At 59.8% G+C, this 16,451-nt stretch overlaps 5 protein-coding genes across 5 annotated transcripts; all 5 read right to left on the reverse strand.

Moving 5' to 3' along the window:
* Nucleotides 1–1,783: 1,783 nt before the first annotated feature.
* Nucleotides 1,784–3,805, reverse strand: LSCM1_03910 (uncharacterized protein; the record flags this gene model as incomplete). Its single annotated transcript, XM_067321441.1, has 1 exon — nucleotides 1,784–3,805. The coding sequence occupies one exon, from the start codon at nucleotides 3,803–3,805 to the stop codon at nucleotides 1,784–1,786; it is 2,022 nt and encodes a 673-aa protein (XP_067176809.1).
* A 700-nt stretch (nucleotides 3,806–4,505) lies between these two features.
* LSCM1_03911 (uncharacterized protein) lies at nucleotides 4,506–5,885 on the reverse strand (the record flags this gene model as incomplete). The annotated part of the gene is made up of 1 exon (XM_067321442.1): nucleotides 4,506–5,885. One exon carries the CDS (start codon nucleotides 5,883–5,885, stop codon nucleotides 4,506–4,508), a length of 1,380 nt encoding a protein of 459 aa, XP_067176810.1.
* A 1,792-nt stretch (nucleotides 5,886–7,677) lies between these two features.
* LSCM1_03912 (uncharacterized protein) lies at nucleotides 7,678–9,435 on the reverse strand (the record flags this gene model as incomplete). Its single annotated transcript, XM_067321443.1, has 1 exon — nucleotides 7,678–9,435. One exon carries the CDS (start codon nucleotides 9,433–9,435, stop codon nucleotides 7,678–7,680), a length of 1,758 nt encoding a protein of 585 aa, XP_067176811.1.
* A 2,022-nt stretch (nucleotides 9,436–11,457) lies between these two features.
* LSCM1_03913 (uncharacterized protein) lies at nucleotides 11,458–12,621 on the reverse strand (the record flags this gene model as incomplete). Its single annotated transcript, XM_067321444.1, has 1 exon — nucleotides 11,458–12,621. One exon carries the CDS (start codon nucleotides 12,619–12,621, stop codon nucleotides 11,458–11,460), a length of 1,164 nt encoding a protein of 387 aa, XP_067176812.1.
* A 1,730-nt stretch (nucleotides 12,622–14,351) lies between these two features.
* LSCM1_03914 (uncharacterized protein) lies at nucleotides 14,352–16,262 on the reverse strand (the record flags this gene model as incomplete). The annotated part of the gene is made up of 1 exon (XM_067321445.1): nucleotides 14,352–16,262. One exon carries the CDS (start codon nucleotides 16,260–16,262, stop codon nucleotides 14,352–14,354), a length of 1,911 nt encoding a protein of 636 aa, XP_067176813.1.
* Between the last annotated feature and the right edge of the window lie 189 nt (nucleotides 16,263–16,451).

The raw sequence follows: 16,451 nt of genomic DNA on the forward strand, positions 1-16,451 counted from the left end.
CTGGAGCACCCCTCACGACCCACACAACAGACGCCACCGCATGCGCCCTGGGGGGCCGCACCCTGCGGCAGGACGGCTCTACCTACAGGGCGGGGGTTGCGCCGTGGTGCAGCCAGGGGGAGGTGCGCTGTGACTGTGTGCGCATCGAGTTGCAGGCGCTTTTTTTTGGAGAGGCGGGGGAAGGGGGACGCGCCGAGGAAGAAAAACAAAAGGAAATGCAAAAGTGCGCGCCGAATGCGCTGGATAGAGGAAACCCATTCAGCTTTGCGTACCAGTGGAGCACAGAAGGGGTGCCATGGGTGAGTCCAAGCTAGGAGCGAAGATTTGTTAGAGCTTTCTCGGCGGCTTAATCGTTAAGGATGGGGTGAAAAAAGATGCCGAATCCATCGAGGAAATGCGAAAAGGGGGAAATCCAAAAGGCCATGCAGGAGGGGGCCGCCGCCGCCGCCGCCGGAGGTGGTGGTGGTGGAGCGCAGCAGCGCGTGAGGGCATGCGCGAGCGCGTGGAGGGGCAACCGGTAAGAGCTCAAGCGCACGGAAAGGAGTGGAAGAAGGGGGACGAGAAAGAAGCGGAGTGGAAAAGACCACAGGATTGACTGTTGAAGGATACGCATGTGCGTTTGTGTGTGTGTGTGTGGCAGAAAGCATCGAAACGGCAGCAGCAGCAGCAGTGGATGTGTTGCAGTAGTAGTCCGCTCTGTCATCCAACGCAGCTGCTGGCGTCACGCGATATGGCGGCATTCAACAGAGAAGCCGGAGGTAAAGCTGTCCGGCGACGCCATGGGATCTGTACCTGCTCCATGTCGAGCACCCCCCTCTTTGATTTGCATCACCGCCCTCGCGAAGGCGACAGCGAAGGCTTTGAGGTAAACTAGGATCGAACTGAGGTAGGGGAGCCACGACAGAGCTGCGAAATATAGCCACGCGCCCCGCAGCGCTTGTGATGAAGCGTTGATGTGCAGCAGTGTCAGTGGCGGCACCGATGACGTTGCTCACACCAATCTCTCTCGAGAAGCGGAGCCGTGTGGGACTCCTCCCGAAAAAGCTCGCCAGGACATGGCGGGGCTGTGCGCCTTGCGGCCTGGTGCTCAGCCCGTTGCCTGGGTGTGGCCTTGGTCGGTGTAGAGGAGGAAGACAGGCAAACCTGGGGAAAGGTGGGGTGAAAGAGAGAGAGAGGGGTGGGAGGGCGAAAAGCGTCGGCAAGGGGGCAATGGGAACCAACAGCAAATATGCGCGCGTGCGGGCGTCTGTGTGTCATACTGCAGCCCATCTCTCTGAAGGAGGGGAAAGGGAGAGGGGAGCGAGGAGCATCGCAGAGGAGGCAGCTATGCTTTACCAAGAAGGGAATAATGCATGTACGAAGGTGTGCAGGATCGGCTCCACTGCGGCGACAGCGGCCACTGCCACGCCGCTGAGAAGAGTTTGGGGGGCGACGCTGCCTCTCAAGCGTATGTGGGCACCACCACCAGTCGCTTTTGGTGTAGTAAAATCCTTTTTTTCTTGCCGCCCTTTCGCTTTGGTGGCGCCGCCTACACCATCGCTGGGCGACGTCAAAGCGTTTTTCGCTGCGCGGTGCGCTCTCCCACACGTGCGAATTTATTAGGGGCTGACGTAACAGAAGGCACCCATGGCAGAAAAATGGAAACGGCACTGCCGTAGGGTGTGCGGCGAGACACGGGGAGATGAGAGGCGGATGGCTAGCTTTGACACGGGACTTGCGTTCGCTTCGCTGTGTTACCCTCCCTCCCCGCCCCGCCGCGTCACGCACTCAGCAACAGCAACAACTAGTAGGACTGTAGGAAACGTAGAGCAATGGCGTCCACAGCCGGGCTGACAGCTCGGGTGGCGTTGCGTACCACCATGCGATCATGCAGCGTGCGAGAGCGTCTTGGAATGCCCTGCAAAAATGCGAGGGATAGCTCCCACTGGCCTTGACTGGCGGCAGCCCACATACCCAGTCGCTGGCTGTGATTATCCAGAGGCAACCCGTCCTGCCGCATGACGTCGAGCACCGCAATGACCAGATTCCATTTGCCAGCCGCCACGCATGCTTTGACGGCGATGCGGTGGGCGAGGGGCGGCACCATCGTACGCGGCTGCGAGGACTTTGCCGCGTCGTAGACGCGCAACGCTGCTTCCCACTGCTGCGCCGCCACGCACGCTTGCATCACCGAGCACAGAGAGAGCGGGTGCGGGTCGACGCGGACGTCGTGGAGCTGGGCGTCGAAGAGCCGCGTTGCGAATTCCCACTGCGCACCTTTCGCACACACAAAAAGAAGCGCCATGGTCGTCTGTGGCGACAGCAAATGCACGCCGCTTTCCATGAGCGTCGCGCCAATGGAGAGGGCCGCCTCCCACTGCCCTGATTGCTCGCACAGGGTCACCAGCTCTGTCATGCCAGCGGTCAGCGAGGCATCACCTGCCTTCGACATCCATGAAAGTGCCTCCAGCGCTTTCTGCCACTGCTGAATGGCACTGAAGGAGCGCACCAGTGTGTGATAAGTCGAGCCGACAGCGAGGCTGTCGATGAAGTCTTCTTTGACGGCCATGTCGTACACTGCCGCTGCCTCGCGCCACGCGCCGGCTTGGTCACACTGCGTCAGCAAGATGGCCACAGTGCGCTCATTCGGCTTCACGTCGGAGGCGCGCGCCATGTTCAGCAGCTGCAGCGAGGTGACCCACCCGGGCGACACCTCCATCAGCCGGCCGAAGAAGTCTGCGTCGGCGGGCAGCAGTTGCGCGGTTTCATGGGTGCGGTAGAGGCACTGCAGCATGTGCAGGCACGTCTCCCACTGCCGCAGCGTGGCTGTTTGCATGACAAGCTGCTGCACGAGAACAGGATCCATGAGGGCGCCGTGCGCCAGTGCCGATTCGAAGAGCTGCCGCGCCTGCGTCGTTGCCCCACTCGCAGCAAGATAGGGCACCAGCACGCCAAGAGAGTAAACCTCGCCACATGGGAGACGGCGCTCAGCATCCTGCGCCACAGCGAGCGCTGCCGACCAGCTGCCATGCTCCTCGGCCAGCACTCGAATCGCGTTCGTCACGTCCAACGCCCAGCCTCGTGCGGAGCAATGCCGGATAATCGGGCCCACGTTGTCTGGTCGCAGGAGGGAGGAGAGGAACAACGGCGCTGGTGGCTGAGGCAGGTACTCGCAGAAGTGCAGCGCCTCCTCCCAGTAGCCGGTGCGCTGAGCGGTGTGGCAGAGCACATGAAGCGACGAGGTTTTCACAAGCGCCGAATCCGCCGCCAGGCTGTTCCTAGCAAGCTTCCAGACTCGCTGAGCGAGGGGAGTGTCCGCCGGTGCGCCGAGCGAGGAGGGGACCACATGCGATGGGGAGCCCCCCGCATTTGTCGGGTGCTCTTTCGTCTCTGCCGATGCCGCAGCGCCACCAGGCTGCGCCCCACCTGGTGGTACAACGCTGGCGCGCAGCACGGCCTGGGCCGCCGCGTTGGCAAAGGAGTGCGCCTGCGCGCGCTGGTGCTGTGCGTACCGGGCAAAGTTTAACACCTCATCGCGGCCACCAAGCGCCACCAAGGTTGAAGATGATAGTGAAGAGGAGTGCGTGGAGGAGGCTAGCGCTGACGACACAGCCGGCAGTGTTCTGTTACCGGAGGGTGGCGCTTCGGCCGAGGATTGACGCTGGCGACGCACGCTGCGCCATGCATTCGAGGCCGCCGCCGTCACCCTGCGGTTCTCCTGAAGCGTCTCACTAAAAATACGTCGCAGCACACCACAGCAGGCGTTCACGTCGCCTGCCACCACCGTTCGTGCCAGAAGTGTGGCAAGACCCCAACCCGCCTTCATGGCTTGCCTGGAACCTTGGCAATGTAGAAATGTGGAGGCGGAGGGAGTCGCGTGTGCGACAGTGAAAAGTGACGCGTAATAAAGACAAGAGAGGAGGCGTGTGCGGGAGGGGGATAGAAGCGCTCGCTGCAGTGACACCACGGCAGAGAAGAGCGGAGATCGACAGCGGCGTGATGCTGGAACGCAGAGGAGAGGGGGCGAGAAGTTCGGCCGGGGCGGCAGGACACGCGCTCAAGGACGAAGAAAAAAAGCATCAGCGCCACACACGCGCAAACCCCAAGACGTCAGCGTCTGTGCAGTGGCCGTCTCCCCTCTTCGCCACTCCATTCCAAAGGGCCCTGTGAGGCCACACCCTCATGCGCTCGCTTGTGCCTTTGTGCATGTGGGATCCGCCCCATTTGATTTGTGTTCCTCTTTCCGTTTGGGTCCATGCCCTCACCGGGCGGAAGGGAGCTGTCATGGCCACTCCGCCCAGCACACGCCGGCCGGCGTGTGTGTGCGTGTGTGGGGGGGGGGGGTACGCAAGAGCCAGCGAGCTCCCGCTTCACCTGCGGACGCGTCGACCCTCTAGCTCGGGACGCGCACTACAAAATCCGCAGCAACGGCGCGACGCTCATGTACCGAACTTCCTTCCCTTATCTCTCCTTAGAGGCATGCATGTGTGTAACTGTACACCATCTTTGCGCAACTCAGCGCACCATTACGATGCTACTGTGTTCGCTGCCGCGGCAGCACCAGAACCAGCAGTTGTGGATATCTCTTCGTTCGTGTCTGCGGCCGCACCACGCATGATTAGCGACTCCTGCTCCGAGAGAGGCGGGTAGAGTACCTTAGCGCCATCCGTCATACGCTTCAGTACCGCATCTACGTTGCTCTCATACAGCGCACTCATCTGCTCCACCATACTCTTCAGCTGCCGCAGTACCGTGTCCTGGAGCAGATTCGTGTCCGCATTGATGCCCAGCTTCGCCCACTCGCCTTCGACGACCAGCTGGGCAGCGAGGTCTTCGGCGGCAGGGGCGCCGAGGAGAGGGAACAGGCGCAACAGCGGCACGACGTGGTCCGTGCGCCACTGCTGTCGCGCCATGTCCGGCGATGTGTACATGTATTGGCAGCGGTACTTCAGGGCAGGGAACAGTGCTTGCTGCGCGCATACAGCAGCGGCGAGGTCAGCGGGCATTGTAGAGGCGGCCGCCTGCGGGTCAAGGCCGCTGTGGCGAGCCCAGTAGAGGGAGGCACGCTGCAGGTACAGGGGGTTCGACCCTACCTTCCGGAAGATGTGCCCCCAGAGCGCGCGCCCGAATAGCTTGTCTGCTGGTTGGCCGCACACCCGCTCACCGGTGAAGCGATACAGGGCCGTCACGTCGATAGGGCGCAGCTTCTCCACGGTGCCTACCTTGCTGTAGTCCGCCGGGATCATACGCTGCAGCAATTTTTTCTCCTTCCTCTCCAGTGCTGCTCCCGCGCCCGTCCTGCCCAGGCAGCTGCCAAAGAGCATGGAAGCCAGCTCCAACACCTTTGCCTCGAGCACCTCCCGAGGCAGATACGGACGGGCTTGCATTTCCGCATCCGCTACTCCAGCCGCGTCTTCCTCTACCACACGCATCATGCAAAGGTAGTCGTGCGCCTCGAGCGCGGCCTCAGGGTTCAGCTCACGACGCCCCGGCACCCGGCACGCCCTCTTAGCCTGCTGCAGAAGATGCAATTCATATTGCAAACGAGGCGTGATGGCTACATTCACCTCCGCTAAACACGAGAGCAGAGCGCTGTCAGCCACCTTGGCTGCCTTGCCCGTCTCAATGAGTGTCAGCTGGCGATCAACCAGCTCGTCGTACAGCTGCCGCCTCGCGTAGTAGACATGGGTGTAACGCAACAGCAGTTCAGGGTCACAGGAGGCAAGGTCGATCTCCAGAAACTCACTCGCCTGCTCCTTCACGCGTTTGCGCGACGCGTACCACGGAAATACCGGCTGCACCTGACGCACAAAGCGCTCCTCAATGGCGAGGTTTGGCAGTGTACCCAAAAAGAGACGGTAGTGTGTGGCCGCAACATCACCACACAGACCGGGGAACATCGACATGAGGGATGGCACGATATGCGCCTGTGCCGGTGCAGATTTTCGCGACGGAAAAACAAGGAGGGACAACGGCGGCTCGGTGCGCGTTTATGCCGTCCTGCAGAGCTGATTGCGCTGCCCTTCGGCTGTGCTTACCCCCCCCGCGCCGGAAAAGTGAACGAGAACATGGAAAGATATGTGCGCCAGCCAGGGCAGGAAGGGAAAAGGGCGGAGAAGAGGGTGAGCCGGTGGGCGCGGTGGGCGACAGGCAGGGGCGGGGGTGTGAGGGAAGACGGCAGGTGGACGATGCCGGTTTAAGCGTGTCGCAAGGGCTCACGAGCAGCCCAGCTCTGTTCACCAGTGATGGCTATTAGCTTCTCCGCTGGGAGGCACAATCGCTTGCCGTCACCGCGCCATCGCGAGACGGCGTCAACGGGCTGCTGATGAGGGGGCTCCGTGGCTTTACGGGTGGCGAAGTACTCGCGCTCCCCCTCTCCGCACGTGTGTTCGTGTGTGCGCTACGCGTCATCTCTGCCACTTTTCGGATGGAGCGGAAAGGACGACAGAGGAAGAAACGGGAAGAGAGGGCGAAAAGGTGCCCAAGGTGCACGACAACAGAGGGCGGCGTCACGTGCGGGAGAGGGGCCGATGGGAAGAGGACGAGAGGAGGGGTGGAGGTGCAGCTCGGATCGGATTCGAGGAAGTGACTGGCAAAAACAGCAGCACAATAGAGAGCCGCATCAATGTTCACCCGCCTCGTATTTCCCCTCTTCCTCGACTCTTCGTGACCGCTTCAGCTGTGGCGACCCCTATCCGGCACACTATACTCCTCATCTGCCACGTTTGACGGCCTCTTCACTTCCTGCTCCTTCGCTGTCTCCTCTCCCACCCCCGCCCCTTTTCTTCTTCCCTTCGCATTTTTTTGAAATGCTGAGGGGTATACGCAGGTGCTCGTCTGGGAGGGGGGGCAAGGCATCTGCCGAAGCAGAGACTCAGACACACACCACACATCATACCCGTACATGCACTGACGCCGTGAGCCTGTGCGTGTAAGGGGCCGGGTGGAGCACGCAAAAAAAAAGAAACTGAGGAGCGCAGTGGCGACGGAGAAGCTTTACACACAGGTGGTGCCGCTGCCGTTTCCTTCTTTCCCTTGAGTGGCCGCGTGACTTCCCCGTTCCTGTCCCCTCGTGGTGCACCGCTGTCTGTCTATGCGTGCGTGCGTATACAGCGTACATGTGAGCCTTTGTGTCGCTCACGGGGACTCTCTATGAGGGGAACACCCGAGGAAAGAAGTTGAAGAAAAAGGGGGGGCTCGAGAAGCGACAGGAGCCCCTCCCACACATGCACACACATACACACTTACCAACACACCAACCCCCCACAGGCCCCATAATATTCGGAAAACATATCCAAAATGGGCTGAAAAAAAATGAAAAAAAGGTCTTCGCACTTCGATGCGGACTTCCAAAGAAGCACCACGCGTCCAACGCGGAGGGTGAGTGCTATCTTCGCGGCCGCTCCTCATAGACGACGACGTGGCGGGAGCGCAAGAGGACTTGGTTTACTGCCACCGTTTCCTGTGCTCGACGTCTCTCTCTCTCTTTATAGCACGCACATGTGCATCATACGCACGTGCCGCTTGTTTGCCCATCGTCTAGCTCTGGGACTGCACTCATGTTGTGTACCGGGAACGGCGCAGACAGCGACACTTTTCTGTGGTACTAGTCGATCGGCGGAGGCTGTTCAGCTCCGCTGCCAAGCGCAGTGGTGGTGCTCTCTCTCCTCCTGCTGCGCGTTCCACGTGTACTGCCTCTCAGGCCTTCTTCCTGTCGGTGCTGGGATCCGGCTTGATGCCAAGCAGCTTGATGACCGAGGTGATCATGCGCGGCAGCCGGCCGTAGATCACCTGAGAGAGAGTCTCCATGAAGGTAAAGGCGGCCGGACTGATTGGGTACTGAAGAATCGACGGGATGGTGGTCTTCACGCCAGGGATGCGGTCAGTCGTCGAAGCACGTACAAGGCAGTTTCCCCTTAGACCCTCGCGGCCAGCGAAGCGGTCGAAGCCGCTTATCTTTACGCCACCAAACGGCAGCGACTGGCATAGGTAGTTGATGGCGAAATCGTTGATGTTCACCATACCAGTTCGGATGCGATCAGCGATGGCCTGCGCGCGCGGGATGTCGGCACTGAACACGCTGGAGCCGAGGCCGTAGGCGCACGCGTTAACCATCTTCACAGCGTCCTGGTCCGTCTTGAACTTCATAATGACCATCACAGGGCCGAACACCTCCTCCTGCGCGATCGGCATCTCTGGCGTCACGTTCGTCAGAATTGTGGCGGGGTAGAAGTGGTCGCTCGTCGCCTTGCCGCCGCAGACGAGGGTGGCGCCTGCCCTCACCGTATCGTCGACCAGCTGCTGAATCTTTGGGATGGCCGCCTTGCCCATCGTCATGGCGCCAAGGTCGTACTGGCCCTGCGAGGCCGGGCCCTGGGTGAGGGCGCGTGCCTGGCGAGTCACCTCGAGCACCAGCTGGTCGTGAATTTTCTCCTGCACAAGAATGCGCTCGAGGCCGACGCAGTTCTGCCCGCAGTTCTGAAAGTTGCCGCGCATCACCACCGGGACTACCTGCTCCAAGTCCGCATCCTCGCAAATGATGGCCGGGTCCTTGCCACCGAGCTCCAGCACGACCGGCGTCAGCGTCTCCGCGGCGTTGCGCATGATGATCTTCCCAACAGCAGGGGAGCCGATAAATGTGAGCTTATCCACCGACGATACGACAGCCTCGCCGGTCTCCGCGAAGCCTGTAAGGAAGGATACGAGGTCGGGTGAGTAGCCCAGCTGGCGCAGGCCATCCTTCACAATAGACTCGTAGTAGGAGGCGTAGTAGGACGAGTACTCCGAAACCTTCCCAACGAAGGCGTTACCGGCAAAGAGGGCGGAGATCATAGGGCCGTAGATGTTGTGGAACGGGTAGTTCCACGAGACGACGGCACCAATCACGCCGAAGGGCACGTAGCACACGCTGGCACGCTTGTGGAACGTCATGAGACCGACATCTCGCACCTCCTCTTGCAGGACTTCCTCCCCACGCGCTGCCGTCCAGCGCAGCTTCTCAAGCGTGGTCAGCATCTCGCCGAGTGTGCCATCCATCATCGTCTTGCCGCACTCCACGCAGGCCGTCTGGCAGAGGAGCTCCTGGTGGGAGAGAATGTAGTCCATGAGGGCGAAGAGCAGTTTGCGTCGCGTAGAAAACGGAGTGAGAGCCCATACATGCTGCGCTCGACGAGCCTTCTCCACCGCCTCACGCACCTCCTCCGGCGTGAACGCCTTAACTGTGCCGATCGGGGTGTTCGTGCCCTTGTCATAGCACTGAATCTTGCCCTCGCCGGCGGAGCGGGGGTTGAGAGGCGTTGCCGCGGGCGCCGTCGAAAACTTCACCTCCGGCAGAGGTACCTGAATCGTCGGCGCGGTGTAGCGGTCGAACGTCTGCGATAAGCACCCCCACAACCACTTGAGGATGGTGTAGGCGCGCACGACGAGGTCGACCATCAGCACATAGCACAGAATCATCTTCTCCTTCTGTGGGCGGAGATTTCTGCTCGCGCTGCTGCCGCCTGGTGTGTGTGTGGGGGGGGTATGAAGGGGTCTCTCACAGGGCTCTCTGTTTGCTTAATCGGTTCTTCTTCAATTGCGGAGCTTTTTTTTAAATTCTTTGCTGTGAGCGCTGCGAGAGAGAGGGAGGGGGGAGAAGAATAGAAAAGAAGACGGGGCGCAAAGGTCGACCGGATGGGGGTGGGGTGAGGAGAGACTGCGTGAGAGGGAGGAGGAGAGGGGTGACGAGGTAAAGAAAAAATATGCTATGACGGGGGGTGGGGAAGGAAGAAAGGCAAAGGGGGATGCGCACGTGCACGCGCGGTCATTCGTGTGCGTATGACAACTGTGGCAGAGAAATATATGTCCATGTGGAGGATGAAAGGCGCACGGGTGTGCCCAGAATGCGCCAGCGTGGTAAGAGTGGGCAGTGTTGAAGAGGGAAGTGGGGAAGGGGGGAAAGGGCGGAGAGATAGAGAAGAGATGCGGAGAGCGAAAGCGATGCACCCACCGTCGTAATCAAAATGAACGCGGGAGAAGGCATAGAGGCATGTTTACCGTATATACCTGTTGACCAGCTGTCAGGCACCACGTGAAGAAGGCGCGGCGCCGGCGTGTTCTGCCTTTGCAACAAACCCAAGAAAAAAAGAAGAGAATATTTGCCAAAACGAGGCCGAGTCGCGCTGAGACCGACCACTCGGCCCTAAGGGTAAAACGCAAGCATGCGACCTCTTACTCTCCCCTCTTCCTCTCTTCTCCCCTCCTCCTCCTCTCTTCCAGCGGAAGCTGCGCCTGCAGTCACTCTCGACAAGGCGCTTCATTCTGTTCCTTCCCGCTGCGCTGTGCAACTTGTACGCCAAACCTCGAGGCAGCGAGACAGATTCCAGTGCGGTCAAATCCTTCATGGACTCGTACTCTTCATCATGCTCTGTGCTGCGTTTTGTTGTTGAGCTTGTGCGTGTGTGACCATTGCACCTCTCAGGGCTGTGCAAAGATGCCACAAAGGCGAAACGCAAGACGCTGAGGTCGCCGTGCGTTTGTTTCTCTGCCGCCGAATCGACTTACGCTGTTTCTTGCCGCGGTCAGCCCTTTTTTTTTTCGCATTGGGTTTAACCCTTGGCACACGCAAAGCGAGCGAGCGAGCAAGCGAGAGAGGTGCAAAGAAGGGAAGGAAGGTGGGGAGGAGTGGCGGAGGAGATGCACGCGCTGTCTTCTCACAAACAGGGGACACCACAAAAGGAGCCGCGGCAAGTCAACGTCAAACTCAACGCAGTATGACTGAGTGCTTCGTGCGCCGCGCCACACGCACACACACACACACAGACGTAAACTAAGGGTATACTGCTAGACGTTTCGCCTTCATCCCCTCCCTCGGTATGTACGCCTGTACCGTCATCGCCGCCGCCGCTTAGCTGTCGTCTTCGAAAGCACCATTGAGTCGTAGGCTCTCTCCTTGTGACTTCAGGGGAGCGAACAAGAAAAAAAGAAAACTGAGCGGATTCGGGGAAGGGCGAAGGCAGGTGCACACGAGAAACCTCACGCTGGGCTCGCGTGCCGATGGCTGAGAGAGCTCGTTTCGGGTTCAGCTACCCGGGTTGCCGTCTTGCGTAAGGTTAACGAGCATCGTCGCCAAAGGGTGTGATGAAGAAAGGAAGAGACTAACGGCAAATGGGCCCACAACCAATCTGTGCAGGCGGGCAAGACGCCAAAGCTGGTGCGGCTACTCTTCTTCTACGGCACACATACAGACCACATCGGACCAGCTTCGTGAAGGGTGCCGCGCAAGCAGCCAGAGAGGAAAAGGAGAAGGCCACGGAGCGGCTCTGCCCTCCACCTATCCCCCTTCCTGGCAACCCCCCTCCTCCCTCCCCCAGAGGCGTGCAAGCGTACACGCATTATGTGGGGCAGCTAACTGTATGGTCAACTCGCAATCCTCTGTCTCTGGCGCGCACTTCGTCGTGCAAGTGCGTCTTGGGCCCATGGTGTGTTGCACGCGGCGCACTACTTCCTTCGGTAGAATTCTGCCTCATCCCAGATGGCTCGGCGAAGCTGACACTCAGAAACCTCTGCGTGCATGTCGAAGGCGAGGTCTAGCTCTGGAGGGGCTGGGTAGTCCTTACAGTCTGGTCCACCTACGCTGTCAAAGAAGGGGTGCTCGAGCGCCTCCCGCGCAGTAATACGCTTCTCTGGTTCGAAGGCGAGCATCTTGATGACCAGATCCAGCCCGTCCTTTGGCAGCTTCGACAGTAGCTGCGGCAGCGGTCTGGTGCCTTTGTACTTCTTGGCCATTTCGTTCACATTCGCCAGCCCGGAGGTGCTGCTGCTACGCTGGATGAAGTCCACTCCCGTGACGGGAACGCTGGACAGCACAAACTGAAGCTGATGAATGTAGTCGCGACCGGCGAACAACGGTCGCTGCATGGCGTACTCAGCCATGACGCAGCCGACTGCCCAAATATCGACCGGGTAGCTGTACGGGCACATGAGCAGCAGCTCGGGTGGCCGGTACCACCGGGTGACGACGTAGTCGGTCAAGTCGAGCGGTTCACACAATTTGTGAAGGCCGGCGCGCGCGAGACCAAAGTCGCATACGATCGCCTCTCCCGTATCCTTCTCGTCACGCAACAAAATGTTACTGGGCTTGATGTCGCGATGCACCATGCCCATAGAGTGCATGTCGGCCAAACATCGAAGCACCCGCGCGCTGATGCGACGCAGCAGTTCCATCGACTCACACTTGTTCTGACGAATGATAGAGAAGAGGTCTGTGTCATAGAGGTCTGTAACCAAATACAAATCACGAAACTCCATGATGGGGTCTCGAGGTGCCATCACGCGAATCAGCCGGAGAATGTTGCGGCACCCGCACTCTTTGAGGATGCGCAAGAGGAATATCTCGCGCCATATGCGGCGGCCATCGATCAAGTCTTCAAACACGCGGCTCACGCGTTTTATCGCCACCTCTTGGAAATTGCGGTCGTCTAACGCAGCGCACACCACGCCGTATGCACCGTGGCCGATTACGCTCGTCAAGGTGTAGCTGTCATCGACTTCAAAATTCTGACCTCGCACACGGTAAATCTTTCGCCCTCGCTGTGTCGAAACGAGCTGCACGGCATTCGTAGAGGAGTCGAAGCTGCCGTTACCGACTGCGTTAGCCGTCATCTTGCTACGCTACTGCAAATCAACGACGACACCTTCTAGGGTCGTTTGAGAGAGAGGGAGGAGGAGGAGCAGGGCGTGTGAGCGAGGCCACGCTCGGAGACACAGGAGCAGCGACAGCGAAACAGAAGAAAACGTGAAGCCGTGAACACTTCGCACCGTGTGAGGAATCGCAGTGGACGTAAAGGGGGGTCACAGGAAAGAGGAGAGTGGCACAAGAGAAACACATAAACAGCGGCGAGTGCAGAATGGCGTTTACGCGTAAGTGCAACGGCACCGTCCGATGGAGAAGAAGAAAACAATGTACGACAGGCAGAGCTTTCACCGCGGCTGGAGAGAGGACGGTGTGTTCGTAGGGGGGGGCAGGCGGCTCGTGTGTGTGTGTAGGGGAAGGGGGAGGACTAAATAGTAAGGACGCGTAGCACTCGAGTCACACACGATAAGAAGTGTAGAGAGCAAAAAAAAAGACAAAGAACTCAGTGGTGACGGCGCTCTCAACAGCGCGAGTTCTGATCCTCGAGGGGGTGGGGCGGGGAATGTTTTCGGGCCGGTGTGCGCGCGCGTACATAAAAAAATGTGCACAAGTGACGTTGTATAGGCGAAAGAAAAAGTGGGCCCCGAAGCTCGGGGCGTTCAGGGGCGTCACGTGAGGGAGCTGTCCCGCGTAGGTGTGTCCTCGTGAAAGAGGGTGCGTGAGAGAGGAGTGAACGTCGTCAGCTGAAGCCGTTGCTGGTACTTGTACGTGAATCTGCTACGATTTCCCTTGGGTGCTGTCGTGGCCCACGACTGGCGAAAGGTGCAGGGCAGCGGGTGGGGGAGAGAGTGGCGAGCAGAAGCATGCAGACATGAAAGGCAGCAGAGTGCGTGTGTGTTTATGTGGAAAGGTCTGAAAAGAGCCCAGCTTGGGAAGATATCTGTTCCGCGCGCATCGACTCACGTGAGGCCGCATACTGCCGCCATCGCCCGCGGAAGGCAGGGGAGCGCCAAGTCGGGCGCGCATTGGGACTTTGGCAGGCATCTTGCCGTTATTGTCTGAGTGTGTGTGTTTTTTTTTCGTCTTCACCGTTTGCGTCACTTCACCATTTATCGATGTCGACGATAGCGGAGGGGGGAGAGAGAGGGGAGGGGGGAGACGACGAAGGGAGCAAAGGAATCAAATGGGAGACTGTGTGTACCCCCGCTTGTGTGTGTGTGTGTGTGTGTGTCTATTTCAAATTGCGTTTCTTTCGCGAAGCGGCTTGCTCTGCACCATGTGCGTGGGCTGTTCTGCTGGTGCGGCGGTGCGCTCGATCCCCGAACGTCTTAGGTAAGCGCGCACACATCCACACAAACACCCACACCACCCACACACACATACAGGCACATACACACAGGAACTCCTGCTCGCTCTCGTACAGGCAAAGAAGCAAGGTATCTACGAAAGAGTGAAGTTCGCCTTCTCCGCTCCGTTCCACCCTCTTCCATCTCCACCTTACATCGCACCCAAGAGAAAGGGAGAAGGGCAACCCGGTAAGGATACACAAGTAGAACGAATGGGAGCAAGACCCGATGCGCACGCGCACCGGCGACGCCGTAGGTGCTGCAATGTAGTGGAGAGCGCTCACCCTTCGACACCCACCCACACCCCTGAAGAGCAGCAAGCAGAACACAAACGAGAAGGGAGGTGGGGATGAGCCGAAAGAGGGGGCGGTGGCCAAACGGCCGGAGAGAAAACGTTCTATTCCGCTTCGACGTTAGCGGTGCGGGCTCATCATGCCTCCGCTACAAGACGGAGCCTTCGGCATGGAGGAAGTGAGTAGCGGTTGCTGTTGCGTGGATTGCCGCTGTGGTGTGCGCGAGGGAGAGATGGAGGTCGACGCCACTTCTGCTTCAGCCACTTCACCGTCTGCCGGAGAGCTGCGCCCGTGGCCTGTGTCAGCGGACCTGGCTCGACTCCGATGCCGGGAGCGAGTCTCCTGGGAAAGCACTCGTACACGCTCCAGCAGTTGCTTCATCTCCTGCTCCTGCGCCACGCGGCTGTCCACGAGTGCCTGCTGCGCGGCTGCGATCGCTTGCGACTGCAACCGCAACGTGGCCTCCATGGTGGCTCTTTCTTCTTTTAACTGTGCCGCCTGAGCCGAAGCCTGGCGCAGCTGCTGCTGCCACGCCTTCTCCTTGCGCCGGAACTCCGAGACAAGGGCCGCGTTCTCTTGCTGGAGAAGTTTCTGCTCCCACGTGGGCGCTGCGACACCGGCCGCCGTGGCGGGCTGCAGACGGAGAGATGGTCGTGGAGAGGTGACGGCACCGCTAGCGCCCCCTGCAGCAGTGGGTACACTTTTGCTGCCCGGCGCTGCCAGTGACTGCCGCAGTTCCAACAGGCGGACTTTCTCCTCGGCGAACTGCTGCGCCTTGAGGGCATCCTTGAGGGCCTTTTGCAACTGCGATACAGTGTCGCTCGACGCGGTATTGTTTGATGGAGAGTGGTGGCTGTGCTGTTGCTGCTGGAGGGAGTGCAGCAGGTTCTTCGACACGACCCTGCCCTTCACGGTGGACCCGCTCAGCGCCTCCGAGGCGGCTGTGTCGTCAACGCCGCATTGCTGCGCACTCTCCAACTCCGCACGGAGGGCCAGCATCTCTGTACGATGCACGCGGCGCTCATCCGCCAGCGCGTTTTCGGCGACGCGTTGCGCTGCTCGCGCTTCCTCCAGCTCTCTTCCAAGTACATCTAGAAGTGATCCGGAGCCCACATCACCATTGTCGAGTGCGGTGACAGCACCAGGTGACGAACATGGCGAGTGCCGTTTCTGCTGCTTGGCCCACTCCCGCGCCACGGCAGCTAAGAGTACTTCATATTCCTTGTCCGTGCGTGCCAGGGCGTGAAGCGTGCAACTCATCTGAAGAGGTGAAGCGCCGCCGCCGCTGCTGGCTACTGTCCGCTGCGCTCGCTCTACATCTATCGCGAGGGGTGCGGCAAAGGAGGAGAGAGAGTCTCGCACCTGCTGCATTTCGGCTGTGGTTGCCAGCACCTCCTCGGCTGACATGGTCTCATCCACATAGAGGAAGACATGACGATGCGACGCCAGGAGCAACGCCGCCATGTGCGCGGTTGAAAGCTGAGTGCCGATGAGCACGACACACGTCTTGTTCTCCGCGTATTTGAACACCGTAAGGGAGATCAGCTGCAGCGTGCGGAGCACCTCATTAACTGCTTCGGCTGCGTCGCTTGCCTTCAGCGTCTCGCACGCCATGGCGCCGCCGTCGCAGCCGAGGAGTAGGCACTCCTCGTACTGCAACGGGGCCACGTCGTGGCGATTGCAGCCCTTCCATGCTACCGTCACAGGGTGGGGGGAAGCCTGACACTCACCCAGCACCGAACTGCGGCAGGCCTGATTTTGGATGATGTTGTGCACGACGGCATCGCCGAATCGGCCGTGGTGCACCTGCGGGCCTAACAAGCAGAATACAGAGTAGGAGCACGCCGGCACTGCCGCCATGGCGGACATCATCGCGGTCGCCACCTTGCTTGGCAAGGCGAGCTCCACAACATCGTCAACCGACACCAATCTCCCTTTCAACGAGAGTGTCCGTGCGTCGACCAGGTGCAGCGGCACATAGTCAGACGTGCGCACGCCATTCAAACACAGTGAGGTACGGAAGCGGTGCATCTCGACCGCATCGCTGTGCTTTGCCGTTATTGTATATATCTTGTGTCTGGTGCACGATACTGAAAGACGCCTGCACCGGTGCGTACTAAATGGGCCGCCAGTGCGGACAGGGATGAGGTTTTGGGGTGGGGGAAGAGGGAAAGTAGCGGCGGAGGTCCGCTGCAGGACCGCCTCTGCCCGAAAGGACGC

This window comes from Leishmania martiniquensis, chromosome 30 (assembly GCF_017916325.1).
Source record: "Leishmania martiniquensis isolate LSCM1 chromosome 30, whole genome shotgun sequence".
In the NCBI taxonomy this organism is placed as follows: domain Eukaryota; phylum Euglenozoa; class Kinetoplastea; order Trypanosomatida; family Trypanosomatidae; genus Leishmania; species Leishmania martiniquensis.